The sequence below is a fragment of the Cryptomeria japonica genome, chromosome 5, assembly GCF_030272615.1.
Source record: "Cryptomeria japonica chromosome 5, Sugi_1.0, whole genome shotgun sequence".
In the NCBI taxonomy this organism is placed as follows: domain Eukaryota; kingdom Viridiplantae; phylum Streptophyta; class Pinopsida; order Cupressales; family Cupressaceae; genus Cryptomeria; species Cryptomeria japonica.
Genome location: NC_081409.1, coordinates 928,729,483 through 928,747,159, shown reverse-complemented (window position 1 = coordinate 928,747,159; position 17,677 = coordinate 928,729,483). Strand labels below are relative to the sequence as shown.

General features: G+C 34.6%; 1 protein-coding gene across 4 annotated transcripts in view; it reads right to left on the bottom strand.

Annotated features, from left to right (window-relative positions):
• The window catches only part of LOC131037392 (ABC transporter C family member 13), a 361,462-nt gene that overhangs the window by 227,701 nt on the left and 116,084 nt on the right, over positions 1–17,677 (bottom strand). For 3 of the 4 annotated variants that reach the window (XM_057969521.2, XM_059221854.1, XM_059221855.1), the window contains 2 exons: positions 2,618–2,715; positions 2,117–2,183 (listed from right to left, as the gene is read on the bottom strand). In XM_057969521.2, the coding sequence (XP_057825504.2) occupies positions 2,117–2,183; positions 2,618–2,715 (165 nt within the window). Of the gene's footprint in view, positions 1–2,067; positions 2,184–2,617; positions 2,716–17,677 lie in introns of those variants that run through there. The other variant, XM_059221856.1, reaches the window with a different exon arrangement.

Genomic DNA, 17,677 nt, shown 5'->3' with positions numbered 1-17,677 from the left:
TAATAAGGGGTTTTTGGCTTCATCTGGATGCATATGCCCATGTGTTATAGCTCATTGGAAAGGTCTTGAACTTTTCTAAATGTTTCCCATTTGTCAGGGACCCTTTTGATGAACGGAATTCTTTTATATTAAAAAAGTGGCGTTTTCTCTATACTTGGCGACTAAAAATGAGAAATAAGACTTTATAAGCCTAAGTGCACTTTTCATACACTTTTAGGGTTCGAGCTAGAGGGAAGGAGTTATAAGGAGATGGTAACCTAATTATCAAGTATCTTTTACACATTTTACATCTTGGATTTGAGATTTGGCTCTAGAAGAGCTTTTCAGCATCTGGGACGCCAACCCCAATGCCTTGCCCGTTTGGAACGTAGCCCCCAATACAGTGGTTTGGATTTGTTTGCAGCTATTAGCATCTTGGAGATTGTACGGCATTCTTTCTGGAGGTTCAACGATTCTGACAGAATTCAGCGTGGGGTTTGGGGTTTCTAACCAGTTGGGTGTACTTGGCAGTCGTACGGTTGTACCTAGCAGCCACTTTCCTTCCCACGTGCAGCACTTGGAGGGCTGGAATCATGCCGCAGCTTCATTCCTGGTTATGTTATTCTTTCAGCATCCAGGTTGGGATTATTCCTGATTGTAATCTTCCTGAAATTATTGGAAATCTTCATCTGGTCAAATATTTGATTTTATATTCAGAAATCTGCCTTGAATCAAATTTGTTTTGGCTGTATATAAACTTCATTTTCAGTACTTTGTTCATGTACTTGTACTTCATTATTTACTTGTTGAAAAATCATCAAAATACAAAAAAAATCCAACCCTTTTGCAACTTCTGTCTATTTCTAAAAGAAAATATTAGTAAGCAGGAAAAATCAATTTAAAATAATAATACTAAGACACCCAAATAGTGAAAGATGGTGCCATTAAATGAGCAAGCTGTGTGTTTGGGAAGAAGCCTCCAAACCACAGAAGAATCAACAACAAAACAGTAAATAGGAAAACCCTACAACAAATCTGCCTTGTAAGAAGCCAAATCTGCCTTGTAAGAAGCCAAATCTGCCCCAATTCAATTCAATTTAACTTCTGACTGAAGCCAACCAAGCTGCAACAATTCAATTGATCTTTCACAATCTCAAAGCTACTGAATTCGGAAGAATGCACGCTCTCCAAAACAGGTCCAAACCCTAGCCGCCATAGCCAAGTGCTCAGAAGAAAATGTCAAATGCTCAATATCAAGAATGAGGTTTAATTTCCATCTTGGCTGCCTAAATACCCAAAAGGTGCGATTTTTGGCAATTAGGGATTAAAAAATAATAACTTGCTTTTAGGGTTCCCAACTTAACCCTAAAAGCAACGCCTAGCTTAGGAGATAATAAATTTCCACTTAAATAAATTTAAGTGATGCACTTTATGATTTTATATTAATATTTCATTCAAATATTAATTGCCCGTGGAACCACTTAAAAATTCATATCTCTCTCATTATTGCTTTGAAACTGAATCTGTCAAAAGCTAGGGCCACAGTTTGCCATGCCAATGAAAATAGGACCATGTCTATTTTTAGCAATTTTCCCTAAAAAATAGGAAATCCTCATAAAGTGTCAGAAAATGATGAAACGAAGACCAGAACTGAACTCAACACTGAACTAGAACAAATAGACAGACCACTCCTCAAGATACTGCATTACTGACCCCTTTATCCATACTCTGTTAGCCTACAAGGGTCCAAAAATAGACTAACTCCTCAATCCCAAGTCCCTGACTAGGATGGCGACATTACAGAAGTCCCTTAGATATCCCTTCATGAAATTTCATTGAAAGTGATAGACGTTCAAAAATGAAAGCTGAATGGAAACAACAGCTGGATATCAGATTGAGTTCAGCCTTCAGAAAATTTAGCAGACTACAAAATTTAGGAAATGGAAAATCTCTGTTTTAAAGAGGATAGAAAATGAAAGGAAGATAGACTGTAAAGATGGATAAATAGAATGCTCAAGATCCATGTTAACATTCTTTGGCAACATATAAAGGTACAAATAGAAGTTTTTTTCATTCCAATTGGATTACCTATGAGAATTAGGTTTGCAAGGTCCAAAAACAATACAATAGTTTTCACCTTTCATCTTTCTGTTTCATCATGAGCTGATTAGCAGTGCTAATTTTTCCAGCAATCCATCTGTTTACTGTACAATTATCATAAATTTACTGTTAGACTGAAAATTTCAACCATAAAAGAAAGCTTAAAATTACAAAATGTAAATGTCCAAAATATTTTTTAACTCAACAACTATTAAGGAAAAGACTAATCTATGCAAAATGGTCACTGTAGAACATCATATGAAGGCACACTTTTGACAATGTGCTACGTGTGCACTAAATGTTATACAGCAAACATTTACTTGCTATTTGCCTTTAATAATTTTTTCTATCTTAGCATAGTTTCTTTATTTCAAGTAGTGCGTTACCCTAAAACTTCTATTGAAAACTGAATTACTTAAAGTCCCATTGACCTGCTTTTGGACATCAAGAGAAGTTGACATAATTTCTTCTTTCTAACCAAGATCCATAAAGACAAGAATATGTATTGCCTAAAATAAGAATGCTTTGTGATTTGTACCTGGAATCAATAAGACAATTACAGCAAGACCGGCAAGGAAAGCAAACTTGACTTGTGTGTATAAAAGGAATAAAGCAATTCCCATTTGCAATGGTAAACTGGAACACGAGAAAACCAACAGTTATTCAATAAATAAATATTGCATTGCTACTCTTCATACAGATAGGTTGAAAATGAGATTCAGTAGCTTCTTATCATTGAGGCCATGAAATGTTATCTTGAGAACATACAACAATTATTTTGCATCAACTCTAACGTGCAGCAAACAAAAGAAACAAAAAATATACTGGAATATGTAATAACCTTGGAATACTTTTCCTTGTATTCTTTTTGCAATTTGTTTCAATGATAATGTAATGCTGAGCCTAACTGGTATGTTTGCAAAGGAAACGCTGGACAAAATAATAAACAATGTATGCAATAGGAGGGTTTTCATAGAATTTCCCTAATACTCAGATTTGATATTAGATTTTGATTATGTTTTCAAACACACACTTAGAAATGAGTTCAAAGTATACATATACTCATATAGTTCTGACCTGGTAATAGCACATGTTATGAAGAATTATTCCTCCAGACTGATACCATGCACTCTTTCTTTGACATGAATGGCTATGATATTCCTCTACCACATGCCCAACTTAAAACATTGCTTAGAGTAAAGGTGCCAGTCTCATATTTCTTGATGAGAGTTTGATGGCATCAAAACTGCTGGCAGGGCATCTGAATTCCTTCTCAATCATTTTATTTCCTTTGTCAGAAACTTATGTTACCAAATCATCTGAATATAACCCCATTTCCGGGTACAAGTCATACTCGAATGTGGTACCAATTGGAATTGGCTATGAAATCGTGTAGGGTTTGGTTTTATTTGGGTTCCAATTTTAGCTTGAATCTAAGTCAAAGACTGAATTTTTTAATGCATTTTTTTGTTTTGTGATCCACAAAATCCTTCTCCATAAACAACCACAGTATTTTCCTTTTCATGTGCTCAAAAACACTTGTGGAAAAAATTGGCAATTTGCCTATGACAAAACTTTGGGTATTAGGGTGTGCATCAAAGATATTTATAGTCATTTTTAATGTCAAATCCAGGGTCTCTACCGTGCCTTAGATTTTTCTTTTAATATTCTAATTTAATACAGTAATATTTAGACTATTTTTAATTTCTATAAATATATTTAATATTTATAGACAATATTTTAATTATTAATATTCTCGTTTTGTTTTTTAATATTCTAGTTCAGTAAAATTTAATATATAATTTAACAATTAAAATTATAAATAGTTTTAAATTCAAACTATTATACACCATATTAGTATATTTTTTATTCAACTATATGTTAATAATTTTATAATAAAATTAAAAATTAAAAATAAAAAGCTTGCATACTCATACAACATTATTAGATATAAATATATTTATATTTAATTTATAATTATATATTTGATTTTTAATATATAATTAATATATTTAATTTTTAATATATATATTTATGATTTTTTTTTGTACGGATGTACCCAACCCCAGCAAAAAAATATCATATTGGCATATTGTACCAACATACCCAATCCGGTTTATGATTTTGATTTGGCAACTTAGTTAGAAATCCTCGCAAGAGCTACAAGACCATTCCACGTCTCATTTATCAATAAAACGCCTCTATTTCTTCATTTTTTGGGCACACAAGCCATATTACTAAAGATCGAAGTCCAAATAGTAGGCTGTTAGAACCAAAATTGCAACCTCAATTACCCTTGAAAGGGGTTGATGGGATAGAAATGAATCAAATGATGGCTCCACAAAATTTCCCTGAACAAACTCAATGACAGACTTTTCCTAATTGCAACCTCCTCCAAAATGGTGATCACAATAAGTACTATTCCCAAATTTAATCTTCTCTTTCTTATTCTTTTCTTTGTGACAATAGGCAAATTTCTTTAAAAGTCTTACCTTCAATGCTTTTACCAACTAAAAGTAGAAATTACAATCACTTAAAACTCCTTATCTTAAACTTGATAAATTTATAATTTGCTTCTAAATCCCAATAAATTTGTAATTTATCAAACCTCGCAAACCCTAGAAGATGCATCTCTTGAACTCAATCTATTTCTCCATACACATTTAGTCCCACAATGAATCATGTTTGAATCCACCACTACATCAACTAGGGAAAATTTTCCTTCTCTGAAACCTATAACCCATACATTTTTTGTCCTAGGGATTTAAATTAAACAAAGAGTATAAACTTCACAATAAAAAATGAAAATGACTAGAGATGTGAAATTTTCTTTTGCACTCCCTTTTTATATTACTTTCCAACTTTCAAGATACATTCTAGTCATCGTACAATGTCTATTATTATGCTTCAATAATATTGGTTATCCAACTATGTATTAATTGTACGTATTAAGTGTTTGTTAGCATCATGTAGTTATAATCATTGGGTAGTTAAAAGCGTCGGTTGGTTGATGGTTGTGTTCCTATTGGCAACCGTCGGGTCCTAGTCCGTCTTGGTTTATCATCAACGAAAGTAGTATGATCTAGTCAAATCAACTCCAATCCCTAGGTGATCATATCTGGTATTCTTCTGTAATAATTTCATGTGCAAATAAAGACATTTTACTCCTATATCTGGTATGCATTATCATCTTTATTATTAATTCATGTGTCTAATTTATTAGAAATGGTGGTAAACATTTCACATCATTAGCTTAAAAGAAAATGGGTTTAGATTTGAGAAAAAAAGGAAAAAAGAGGTGTAATATCCCTACTAGTTAGAGATCACTTTCCTGCAAAACAGACTGTTAGAATGCAACAAAATATATATTACTAATCTAATTTGTAATTAAACTTCAATTACTTAATTAAAACTAATCTCAATTCTTAGGTAATAAAAGGGATACGAATGAAGTATTGGGACATGTCCTTAGGCGGTTGTAATGCCCGCCTTCTTGGAACCCATCATGGTTCCAAGCCTTACCAGGGAAATCAATGGATAATTCGATTCCCGTCTTCGATGTAGCATCTTACATCCAAGCCTACCAAGGAAGATCGTCATATATGATCAATTTCTTGCCTTGGATGATACATCTTATCATCCTAGTCTACTAGAGAGGACTGGCAAGATCCGTCTCTTCTTGGGTGACTTCCGACACCCAAGCCTTTAACATATATGCATATGAGTACTTAGTATATACTGCCTACCAAGGATTATCATAATCCCGAATTAGGCTAAGGGGATTATTCCCATTAGTCTCCATCACATAGCCAAATTATTGTCATCCATTAACACCCAGCATAAGGCATTTCAGAACAATTTACATTTCCATTATTATTTAAATTATAATTTATATTTGCCTTTACATACTTCTTTATTCCTATTATTGATTCTACATGAACAAGTATATTGCAGATATATACATATATATATGTGTGTGTATACACACATGTACACACACACACACACACATATATATAGAAGACAATATTATAATAACAGTATAATTCTGTCAGAGAGATTGGTTACATACTACATATGACAGATCTATCCTAAATATATATATGTGTGTGTGTGGCACACACATCCACACACATATATATACCTATGGCATAAGTGCTAGCGTCTTACCTTTTCCGTAGTCTGTGCTGGCGCAACCTCCGTTCCTCCCTTTCTCTTTTTCCTTTCCCAACTCTTTAAACACAGACAGTCATCACATAAAACATATTCTTCTTCGTGATATTAAGTTAAGAGCTCTACTGATTTATATTATAGTATTTATTTGTTTGATCAAATCATTACTTTATATATATATATATATATATATATATATATTTTGATATATGTATTATGTATTTATATACTATTACTATTATATTCATCTGTAGAGCATTTCTCCGTTAATATCATAATAATAATAATTATACAATTATCAATATTTCTTTATTTATTATAATTATTATATTATTATCAGTATTTATTTATTATAATTTATTAATATTTTATTCATTAAATTCAAAATAACAACATTGACGGACTTCATATATTAAGCATATATATTAAGCACATCTCCATGCATACCACCTAGTACAAGAATGTTACTGTCTGTAACTTACTATAACTGTCAGAATATACATATACCTCTTTTATTTATATCCCCACGAATTTCCCCGAAGTCTGGTCTATTCACTGTGCATTATGACATACCTTTGCTGCATATTATTAAATCATACGTGTTACTTAAACATTTCCTTCTTTTTATCCCCCGTTCCCTCCTCCTTTAATATTCTTTTTATAGCTTCCAGTTTCTTTACGAAGGGAGACATCTCATCATATTAACCTTTTCGTGAGTCACCTCTTCATTAATTAAATTACTCTTATCTACAAATCGCACCACTTGACTATTTGAATTTCCTCCTTTAATATTCTTTTTATAGCTTCCAGTTTCTTTACGAAGGGAGACATCTCATCATATTAACCTTTTCGTGAGTCACCTCTTCATTAATTAAATTACTCTTATCTACAAATCGCACCACTTGACTATTTGAATTTCATGGTAATCGCACTTTATGTGGATAATTAATTTATTAATTAACAGCATTTGATACAATTCTTTTGAGCGGCGATAATGATGACATTAATGTCTATTTTGCTTGTTCTTCATGTTTGATATAAATGCTCATGGAGGTTTCAATATATACAGATTGATGTGTGTTAATTATACTCTCTTGATGTAATCCATTGCTTTTATGGAAACATCGATGCTGTCTCTGATATACGATCCCTCTTGATCAGCGATTATGGAAACGGAAGGCTGTTGATGATCTTGGTTACGGATCTTCATATGGCTTAGTCAACTTGACTCCAATCGATGTCTTACATAATTTGTTTAATCAAATGTTGACTATGATTGAATCTTTCTTAGTGGGAGGGTTTAGTTTATTTCATGATTAAGATTAATTTATTAAATATTTACACATTAAATTAATTTAGTAGATTAATATTTAGATGTAGGGATATTACAGATATTATTGTTATTAATAATATCATTCATATATTAATATGCAATATTCCTTCATAATATTTCCAAATGATCATAATATAATAATATTTCAAGAATACTATTATTATTTAAATAAATATGAATAATAATATTTAATAAATAAATAAATAGTTAATAATTCTAAATAATCATTCATTGTAATTGTTTCATTTAAGATATAAATAATGATTAAGGAGGGAACATGACAAAAGGCCACAAGATGGTCAAGACCATGAGTGTCATGTTCAAACATTAATCCTCCATTGTTTTGTAATCAGTAATTAATCATGCTTAATGTATTGACAATTTGAATATATATATCATTTGTCTATTTGAAATTAACATTAAAAGTTATCTATAAATAAATAATTAAATTATTAATAATTTACTGTGTGAATAATATTTATATATATTAGTTAATTAATCAAATTAATGATTCATAAATTAACTATTAATTAAGTATGATTAAGAATTAATTAAATTAATCAAGTCTGTCCCAAAAGGGAATGACTCCAATCAACACGGCTCCAGAAAGAAAAGGAGTCACAACTTCTGGGAAGACACGACTCCCCCCCCCCGGAAGCAATCATGTCTCTCGTACATGGATAAGTAGGAGCACGGAGTGCTCATATCGGGAAGGGAGTTATGTGGGAAAAAGAAAACAAAACTGCCGCAGTGTTGAAACAATGTAGCTTCGGTAAGATAAATGATTGAATGAGAGATAAATGAAGTCTCTCATTCAATCATCTATCCTATCGATAAATCTACATGCTAATGGTAGACATCATTATCATCTTTATAAGCATTTCTATCATTGATCGAGATATGATCGTATTTGCTATGCAGTGATTTCATTTATATGCTGTGATTGTAATCGGTTTTGCATATATATTCTAGTTGTCATATGACAACACTAATCAGTGTTGTCATATGATAACTACAATAGTTATCGTATTAACATATTTTTGCTCTTATACCGATCCATAATCGGGTTGCATTTACCATTGATTACCATGAAATAGCATTATGAATAAACCGATTAGTGATCGGTTAATGATAACTAAAATTGCATTAGAATCTAACCGATTCATTATCGGTTACAATGATAATCAAACCGCATTAAATAACAAACCGATTGGCATTGATTATCATTTGTTATGTATCGGCATTTATATTAACCGATAGTTATCGATTTGCATTATGAAGAGGCACCACCCTTGATCAAGACATGTCTTGATAGAACATGTCATGAGACATGTCCGGTCATCCTTGATCTTACAAGGCAATGCCTATACATATGTGTCTTGAAGAATCCTGGAGAAATATCGAAATCAATTAATATTATCTACAGCCACCTGCAAACAAAGAAGTTTCAGTTCATAATCAGAAATAACTAGAGAGCATACATTAATAGCATTGAATATTGTCTAAGGAGTTAAAAGAAAGATAAAATCCTTAACATTCCAGTTTTGAACATAAATTTGAATACTTTTACATGGTATCAGAGCAAGGTTGATCAAACCTAAGGCATTCAAATTTGAGAAGTTCAAATCGAGGATATAGACATCACATTTCGATGGCCAATGCTATCAGATTTGAGGATAGACTTGAAGGAGGCGACAATTTCTCAGCATGGAAATTCAAAATTAAGATATTCTAAAAGAGAATAAAGTTGAATCATTTGTAAGAGTTGAATCTAAAGAACCTGAGAATGAACCTGACAAATCGGTATGGATCGAGGGTAATGAAAAAGCCATGAAACTCATAGTTGATGGAGTGAGAAATCATATCATGCCTATCATAACGAAACATGAAATTGCCTACCATATGTTCAAAGCACTCGAAAGTGCATTTGAGATAACCAATGCAAGTAGAACCTTGGCCCTAAAAAGAGAAATAAATCATATAAGTATGAACAAAGGAGAGTCAATCAATGCCTACTTCATGTGGATATCAGCCCTAAGGGATGAACTAGCAACGCTTGGATATTAGATACAAAGCAAAGAGCTAACGCTCATTGCTCTAGATGGGTTGCCTAATACATGGGAAACATTCGTCCAAGGCATTAGTGCAAGGGCTAAATATCCGAAATTTGATAGGCTAAGAGTAGATTGTCTTCAAGAGAAGTCAAGGTTAAATAAGAAGGGGATCAAGCAAAAGAACATAGATGAAGATCTCCATGTTCTAAATACCAACTCCAACAAGAAAATCAAGACTAAACATTTTAAGAAGAGAAAGCACCGACATGAGAAAAGGTCATCTAAGAAAGACAACTCTCACATATGGACACTATGCAGCAAGATGTCCAGATAGAATCAAACAACAAGCTACATTTACAAAAGTGAAAAGGGAAGAACATGACTCCGAGAAGCATGTATTTTACTCTGCCCTCTCTAGTCAAGTATCCAATAAATCTAACACTTGGATTATTGAGAGTGGGTCTTCAAGACATATCACTAGGTATAGAGAATTATTGGATTCCATGTTAGAAGAAATTGATGAAGAAGTAACAACTGGTGATGACTTTGCACATCCAATGAAAGGCGTCGGTACCTGCACCATTAAGCTGAAATCTGGCATGTCCCTCCAACTCACCGAAGTCCTATTCCTTTCTGGCATCAAGAGAAACTTAATCTCCGTATCTGAACTTGAACATGATGGGTACAAAATAACCTTCATGAATGGTAAAGTTCTAACATGACCACAAAACTCTTCCATCAAAAAGGCTATAACCATAGAGCATAGAAAAGGCTATTTATACGAGGTATGTATTGAATCCAACCTAGCCCAACTACATGAGATTTCAGATTCAAATGAAATTTGGCATAGAAGATTAGGTCATTTAAACTTTCGTGCTTTATATTCAATGGAAAAATTAGTAAATGGTTTGCCTAAGTTAAAACAATACCATTCTGGTACATCTAAGGGGTGTGCCCTACGCAAAAATACTAAGAGTTCCTTTCAGAATAGTTCTAGGAAAACAAGCAATGTTTTGGAACTAGTTCATTCGGGCCTATGTGGGCCAATGTTTGTACCATCATGTTGGTTGAAAATTTTGTACACTTGGGGAAATATATAAAATTGTGGTTTCAACCATAGTGTGTGAGTAAAACTCTCTTAATTGAGTGAAGGCTCCCCCTATCTAACTACAACTTTAAAAATAAAATAGGATGGGACAACAGTCTTTCTTCTTCTTTCAAGAAAGCCAATATCATTTTCTCTTCACAGAAAAGTGATAGCAATTTAACATAAAACAACGGTAACAACTTTTGAAATGAAATGAGAGAAAGAAAATGAAGTTTCTTGAAAGCTCAAAGACTTCCGTCACTTCCTTCAGGATGGGACAGCAATATCAAGCTCAGTCTTGATTATATGAAGTCCTATCTACCCTTTTCTATATTAACGCTATCAAGAACAAATTATAACATCTCAAAGACTGGAATATCTTATTCTTTCTTACTTAAAACAATGGGAAGTAGTATAAGCTCAAAGACTCACAGCTATTTCTCACAAAATCTGCTTCTAAACTCTCTTAAGAATAAGTGCAAGCACAAAGACTTACAGCTCCTCTCAAAAAAATATTTATTCTAATTTATATTAACTTCAAATACTTGCAGCACAAAGACTGCAAATCAAATTCAATTAAGTTCTTTGAAGAAAAATTTGCAAGAAAGATAATATAGAACACAAACTCAAGTATGTACCACAAAGACTCAAAGCTTGAGCAATTTCCTTCTATTCCTTTCAATTCTTGAATTCACACATGAAAGCTCAAAGACTTCTTTGCTGTGAATTTGGCAGAGTTTTTACTTGCTTTCCAAAAGATAAAGATTACAATAGACCCCTCAAGTATTTATAGGAGAGGAGTCATGAGAAAAAGGTGGGAGGATCCCAACTAACTTGAGAAATTCTCTCAGCCATCAAGACTTATTCGATAACTAACTATGACTTATTCCAACTACGGTCCTAATTGAACACAACTTGTAGTTGTTTTACATGTAATTACAAAAGTGCAAGTAATGAGTTAAGTTGCAATTACAAAGTTATTTTTTATTTATTTTTACATGTAACTTGTGGAAACAAAATTACAAATGCATAACTAAAACTATTCTATGTGTCTAAAGACACGACTCTAACTGCATCATCCTTTGTCTGTGATGATCTTCATGTCGTTTCAGGATGCTAGAGCTTGAAGTATTCTGGATCGGTGAAGGCATCTTGAACCGGAACGAGAATTTGCATCCTTAATGATCTTTGTCTCTTTGGCCAACGAACTTCAACCTTATCTTTTTGCTTGGGGTAGTACTAGATTTTCAAGAGGGAAAGGGTTGCCTTCCTCTTTTCATGTTATGACCATCTTTGTCTTGAAAGCATTCTATGTTCTCAACCATGAATTGTTGTTGTATCTCTTCTTTGTATCATCCTCCAATCTTGAAATCTGCTTGCAAAATAAGGCCCATGCCTTAATCCATTGATTGGGTAGGTCGTGTGTGCAAACCAGACTGACAAAGGAAGGGATAAACTGCTGCACAAATGGGCTCACAAGTGAATTTCATGTTTTGGAAGCTGCATTACATGTGTGGGAAAAACAAGAGCATTAACTTGCAAGTGTGGGGAACAAACATGCAACTTCATATGCGTAATGGGTAACTACAAGTTTGCACTTATAATTGGACCTTTAAGACTCATTTTCAAGTGTTTTTTGAGTGCATTTTGGACCAATTTCGGGTTCTCGATGGCTGACTACAGGTAGATTTTAAATGGGAAAAATGAATGAAGGTGCGAAATGAGTGGATGAAATGGTATGTACGGATGATGGAAATGAATATGAGTGAAAATGAAAAGATTTTGGCAAGATCATATTCAAGAAAATGGGGAAGATCAATGCAATTCACAAATTGCTTTGCAAACTTGGAACAAAGGGGAAGATCTCTCACAAAACCGATTCTAGGCAAGAACAAAACAAAACATATAACTATCATGAAGAGAGAGAATCTCTTATAGACAAACAAAGAAGATTCAAACCCTAGCCACATTTTTGAAAAAAAGCCATATGTATCAAAATGCCCATTAAAAGCATGAAGAATCGGTCATGTAGAGCACCCAACCTCCACGCCTAGGCAGGACAAGCCAAAACGATTTAGGAAAGACAAGATTCGTGGCACTTGAATGAGGCAAATCGTGGCATTTTTCAAAAACATTTTTGCCGTTAAAAACCCATAAAACCAGCGATAATGTCTTCCAAATGGCATGAAGATAGCTGGAAAATGCATGAAAATAGCAAGGAATCCAAAACGCCTTCCTCCTAAAATTTCTCCACAAAAATTGGTGGAAATTGTCAACAAAATCCACCAATATTGCTGGTCGGGCTTTTGGGAAAGAACAACAAGTTTAAAATTGCATGCAATAAGGAAAATTGGGTTTTTGAGAGCAAACAACAAATTTAAAATGTTACTTTTCTCTCAACAAGGCAAAATTGGGTTTTAGCAATCCAATTGCAAGTTTAAAATGTCACTTTTTCCATCAACAAGGCAAAATCGGGTTTTGAAAATGCAATTACAAGTTTAAAATTCCCCAATTTGCACTTTATGCAGAAAATCGGCTTTTTTGGGCAAAATAGCAAGTTTAAAATGTCACTTTATTTTAATTCTAGGCAAAATCGGGTTTTGGAGAGAGATGTGCAAGTTACAAATTGCTTGTAAAGGGAAAATAAAATCCCTACAACAAGTTTTAATAACTTGCACATATGTAATAGAGGTTCAAAATCCCTATTACAAGCAAAAGACATTAAAGTAGGCGTTTTAGAAAAGAATTACAAGTTTACTTGTAACTTATTCAAAAAATCCCTATTTTAACTCAAAAAGCCAAAAAACATCAAGGGGGAAATAAAAAGCAAATTACAAGTTCTTACTTTTCAATACAATGCACTTGTAATTAGCCAAAAATTTCCCTACAAAGACCAAAACAATGGAAATCATTAAAACTTGCAATTCAAGAGAAATTTCCACCTGCAGTTAGGGACAAAAAACACGAAATTGAAGGAAAGACATAGCAAACGAACCCAAAATGCGGCGAAATTTGAAACGTGGTTTGAGGATGGACTAAGGATTAAGCCAATCCAAGGATTAGGCGAAATTATGCCTCAAGAAGCGTGCCATAGAGTAAAATCTTCAACCTACAGTGATTGTTCTGAAACCCGAAATTGTACAGAAAGCTAGGAAAAGGAAGACCAAAACTCACCAAAACTTGGACAATGATGGCAAAGACACCCCCCAATGATTTGACACTATCAAATGTGAGTTTTGTACCTCGTAAAACATGCCTTGTAGACAAAAATGACACTTTTTATGCAAAAATTTGTAGGGGTTGTCACATTTTTGAGAATCCAAAAATGAGGACAACACATCATTAGGAGGGTTCCTTTATTATGTAATATTCATTGAGGACTTCTCCAGGAAGACCCGGATCTACTTCCTTAAACGTAAAGAATCTGAAGAGATTCTCAATAGATTTAAGGAATTCAAATCCCTCTTTGAAAACTCTTCCGGAAAGAAAATAAAAGTCCTAAGAACTGATAATGGGAGGGAATATACCTCAGACATCTTTAGGGAATTTTGTAGAGAAGTTGGGATTAAGAGGGAGTTCACTGTTCCTTACAACCCCCAACAAAATGGGGTTGTTGAAAGGAAAAATAGAACCATTGTAGAAGTAGCCAAAGCCATGCTCCTTGATCAGAACTTAGAAAATCACCTTTGGGCAGAAGCCTCCAACACTGATGTTTACATACAAAATAGATGTCCTCATTCCCACATTGAACACAAGACCCCTGAAGAAGTCTTCACTGGAATAAACCAAATATCACCCACTTTAGAATATTTGGCTGCCCTGTTTACTTTCACATACCTAAAGAGAAAAGGACAAAACTAGAACCCTCTGGAAGAAAAGGAATCTTTGTTGGATATAGTGAAACCTCTAAAGGTTACAGAATTTTTGAACCTGGACATAGCAATATTGAACTTAGTAGAGATGTTATATTTGAAGAAGACGTAGCCTTCAAAAGGGCTAAATACTCTATTGAGTCTGAAATCTATGCTCCATCTTCAGACCTAGAAGAGGATCCCACTCCTGAGATTCAGAGCGAGTGTTCAGAAGAAAATGAAGTACAGATTCCTCCCCAAGAAATCCCTAAGAAAAGACCTCTATGGGCTCACAAAACAATGGAGGATGCAAGGGACTTTGCAGCTCCTTCAGGGACTTTTAGAGAAAGTAAGAGGCCCCGAAGATTTTCTAGCTATGTAGCCCTTATGAATGATCTCTCCAAATCAGAACCCTCTAGTGTACCAGAAGCTCTTAAACATCAAGTTTGGAAAGATGCAATGTCTGAAGAATATACATCCATACTTCACAATGATGTGTGGGAAATTGTTCCTAGGCCAAAAGGGAAATCCATCGTTTCATCCAAGTGGCTGTTCAAAATCAAACATGCCACAGATGGTAGCATAGAGAAACACAAAGCCAGATTTGTTGCTCGTGGATTCTCACAGAAAGAAGGGATAGACTATGTTGAGACTTTTGCTCCAGTTGCTCGGTACACCTCAGTCAAAGCAGTTGATCCACAGGTTGATTGTGTAATGTCCCCACCTTTTTAGCATCTCATTGGAGTTCTTAGCCTTTACATTCTCCGAAGGCTAAGTGGAGAAATAAGGAGAAATTGATTAAATTAATTTCTTATTAAGTCATTAAATAAAATAAAATTTAAAAAGGTGACTTTATATTTAATTAATTTAATTAAAAGTGACTTAAGTGATTTATTTAAATATTTTAATGTTATTATAAAGTTATAAAGTAACTTTATAATAATAAAGTCACTTTAATATTATAATGTGTGAATATGTCTTTAATCCCACATTGGCCAAGAAAGTGTTCGAGCTCTCATAAGAAAGAATAAGAAGGGACTTAAGAGCTCATTTTTATATCATCCATCCAGAGAATTGATATTTGTTTGTTATGAACTTGGGAGAAGAAGCCAAGGGTTTCTGATTCTAAAGATAAAACTCCAGCACCTTTTGACAGGGAAACATTAAATGATTTGAGGAAGAAAAAATTATGTTTCTACTGTAAGGGACCCTATGATGCAAACCATGATTGTCCTCTTAGACCAAAGGGCAAAGCTAACAGAGTTATGTGGGCATACTATGAGGAATCAGAATCAGATAATTCAGATCAGCAGTCTGATATAGAGGAAATAGATGGTGAAAAAGAGGAAGACAAGGCTGAAAACTTCTCTAAAATGGAGTCCAAGGATGGGGAAGGAGATGGGCAACTTAGGGAAGCTCGTCTCACTAGTATTAGGTAGGAAGGGTCATTCCGGATGAGAGGAGTGCTTGCTGGACAGCGAGTCATAACTTTGGTTGATACAGGTGCCACTCATAATTTCATTGATGCTAGGATGGTGGAGAAGCGTGGCATACAAACAAAGGAGTTTGGGGGAATTAGAGTGAGGGTAGATGATGGCTATGTCCTCAAATGTGATCGTAAGATCACTGGACTCCCATTGAAAGTTAATAATTATGACTTTAAGGCAGATTTCTATGTTGTGCCTATGGGAGATACAGATATAGTCCTTGGGATGAGTTGGTTGCATGATATTGGGGAGTTCACTCTTAACCTCAAGGAGATGGAGATGAGGTTTAAAGTGAATGGGAAGACACATATTCTTAAGGCAATCAGGGACAGTGATCTCAGGATGGTTTCTTTCCGGAGGATGGCTAGATTGATTCGACATGATCAGGTAGAGTGGGCAGCAAAGTGCATGTTGATGCCATCACAGGAGGGACAGCAGAAGATTGAATATCCTCCTGATATTCAGGAGCTTAGAGTTAAACACTCTAAGGTTTTCAGTGACATTCCACCAGGTAGACCACCAGACAGGGGTATTGAGCACATCATTGAGTTAGAGGAGGGGGCTAAACCCATCATGATTACACCTTACACGCATCCGAAGAGGTTGAAGGATGAAATTGAGAAAACCGTAAAGGAGTTACTTGCTATGGGCCACATTAGACCAAATAAGTCTCCTTTCGCTTCTTCAGTGGTCTTAGTGAAGAAGAAGGATGGGACATTGAGGATGTGCATTGATTACAGGGTGCTTAATAGGAAGACAATTAAAAACAGGTACCCCATTCCTAGGATTGATGAGTTGATAGATGAGCTTCATGGAGCTTGCTTCTTCTCGAAGATAGATTTGAGATCAGGTTATCACCAGATCAGAGTTAGAGAGCAGGACATTGAGAAGACAGCCTTTAGATGTCATTGTGGCCATTTTGAGTTTGTAGTTATGCCATTTGGGCTAACTAACGCACCTGCTACTTTTCAGGCAACAATGAATTGGGTTTTCCATCCTCAGTTGAGGAAATTTGTACTTGTCTTCTTCGATGATATCTTGGTGTACAGTAGATCTTGGGAGGAGCACTTGGTTCACCTTGACACGGTGTTGGATATATTGGGCAGAGAGTCCTTGTATGCAAAGGAGTCAAAGTGTGATTTGGGCATGACAGAGTTGTTGTACTTGGGTCACATCATCAGTGCAGAGGGCGTACGCATGGATCCTGAAAAGATTCGTGCCATTGTGGACTGGCCTTCACCGGTGAACCTTACACAGTTGAGGGGCTTTTTGGGATTATGTGGTTTCTACAGGAGGTTTGTGGATGGATATTCTAGGCATGCAGCACCCTTGACAGATTTGATGAGAAAGGGAGCTTTCTTGTGGACTCCTGAGGCACAGGAGTGTTTTGAGAAATTTAAGGAGTTGATGACTTCTTGTCCAGTGTTAGCATTACCAGATTTCAGCAAACCTTTTGAGCTACACTGTGATGCTTCCGGGGAGGGCATTGGAGCGGTGCTTATGCAGGAGAAGCACCCTATTGCTTATGAGAGCAGGAAATTGAGAGGGCCAGAGCGGAGCTTCAGCATATATGATAAGGAGATGTTAGCTATTATGCATGCTTTGGCTAAATT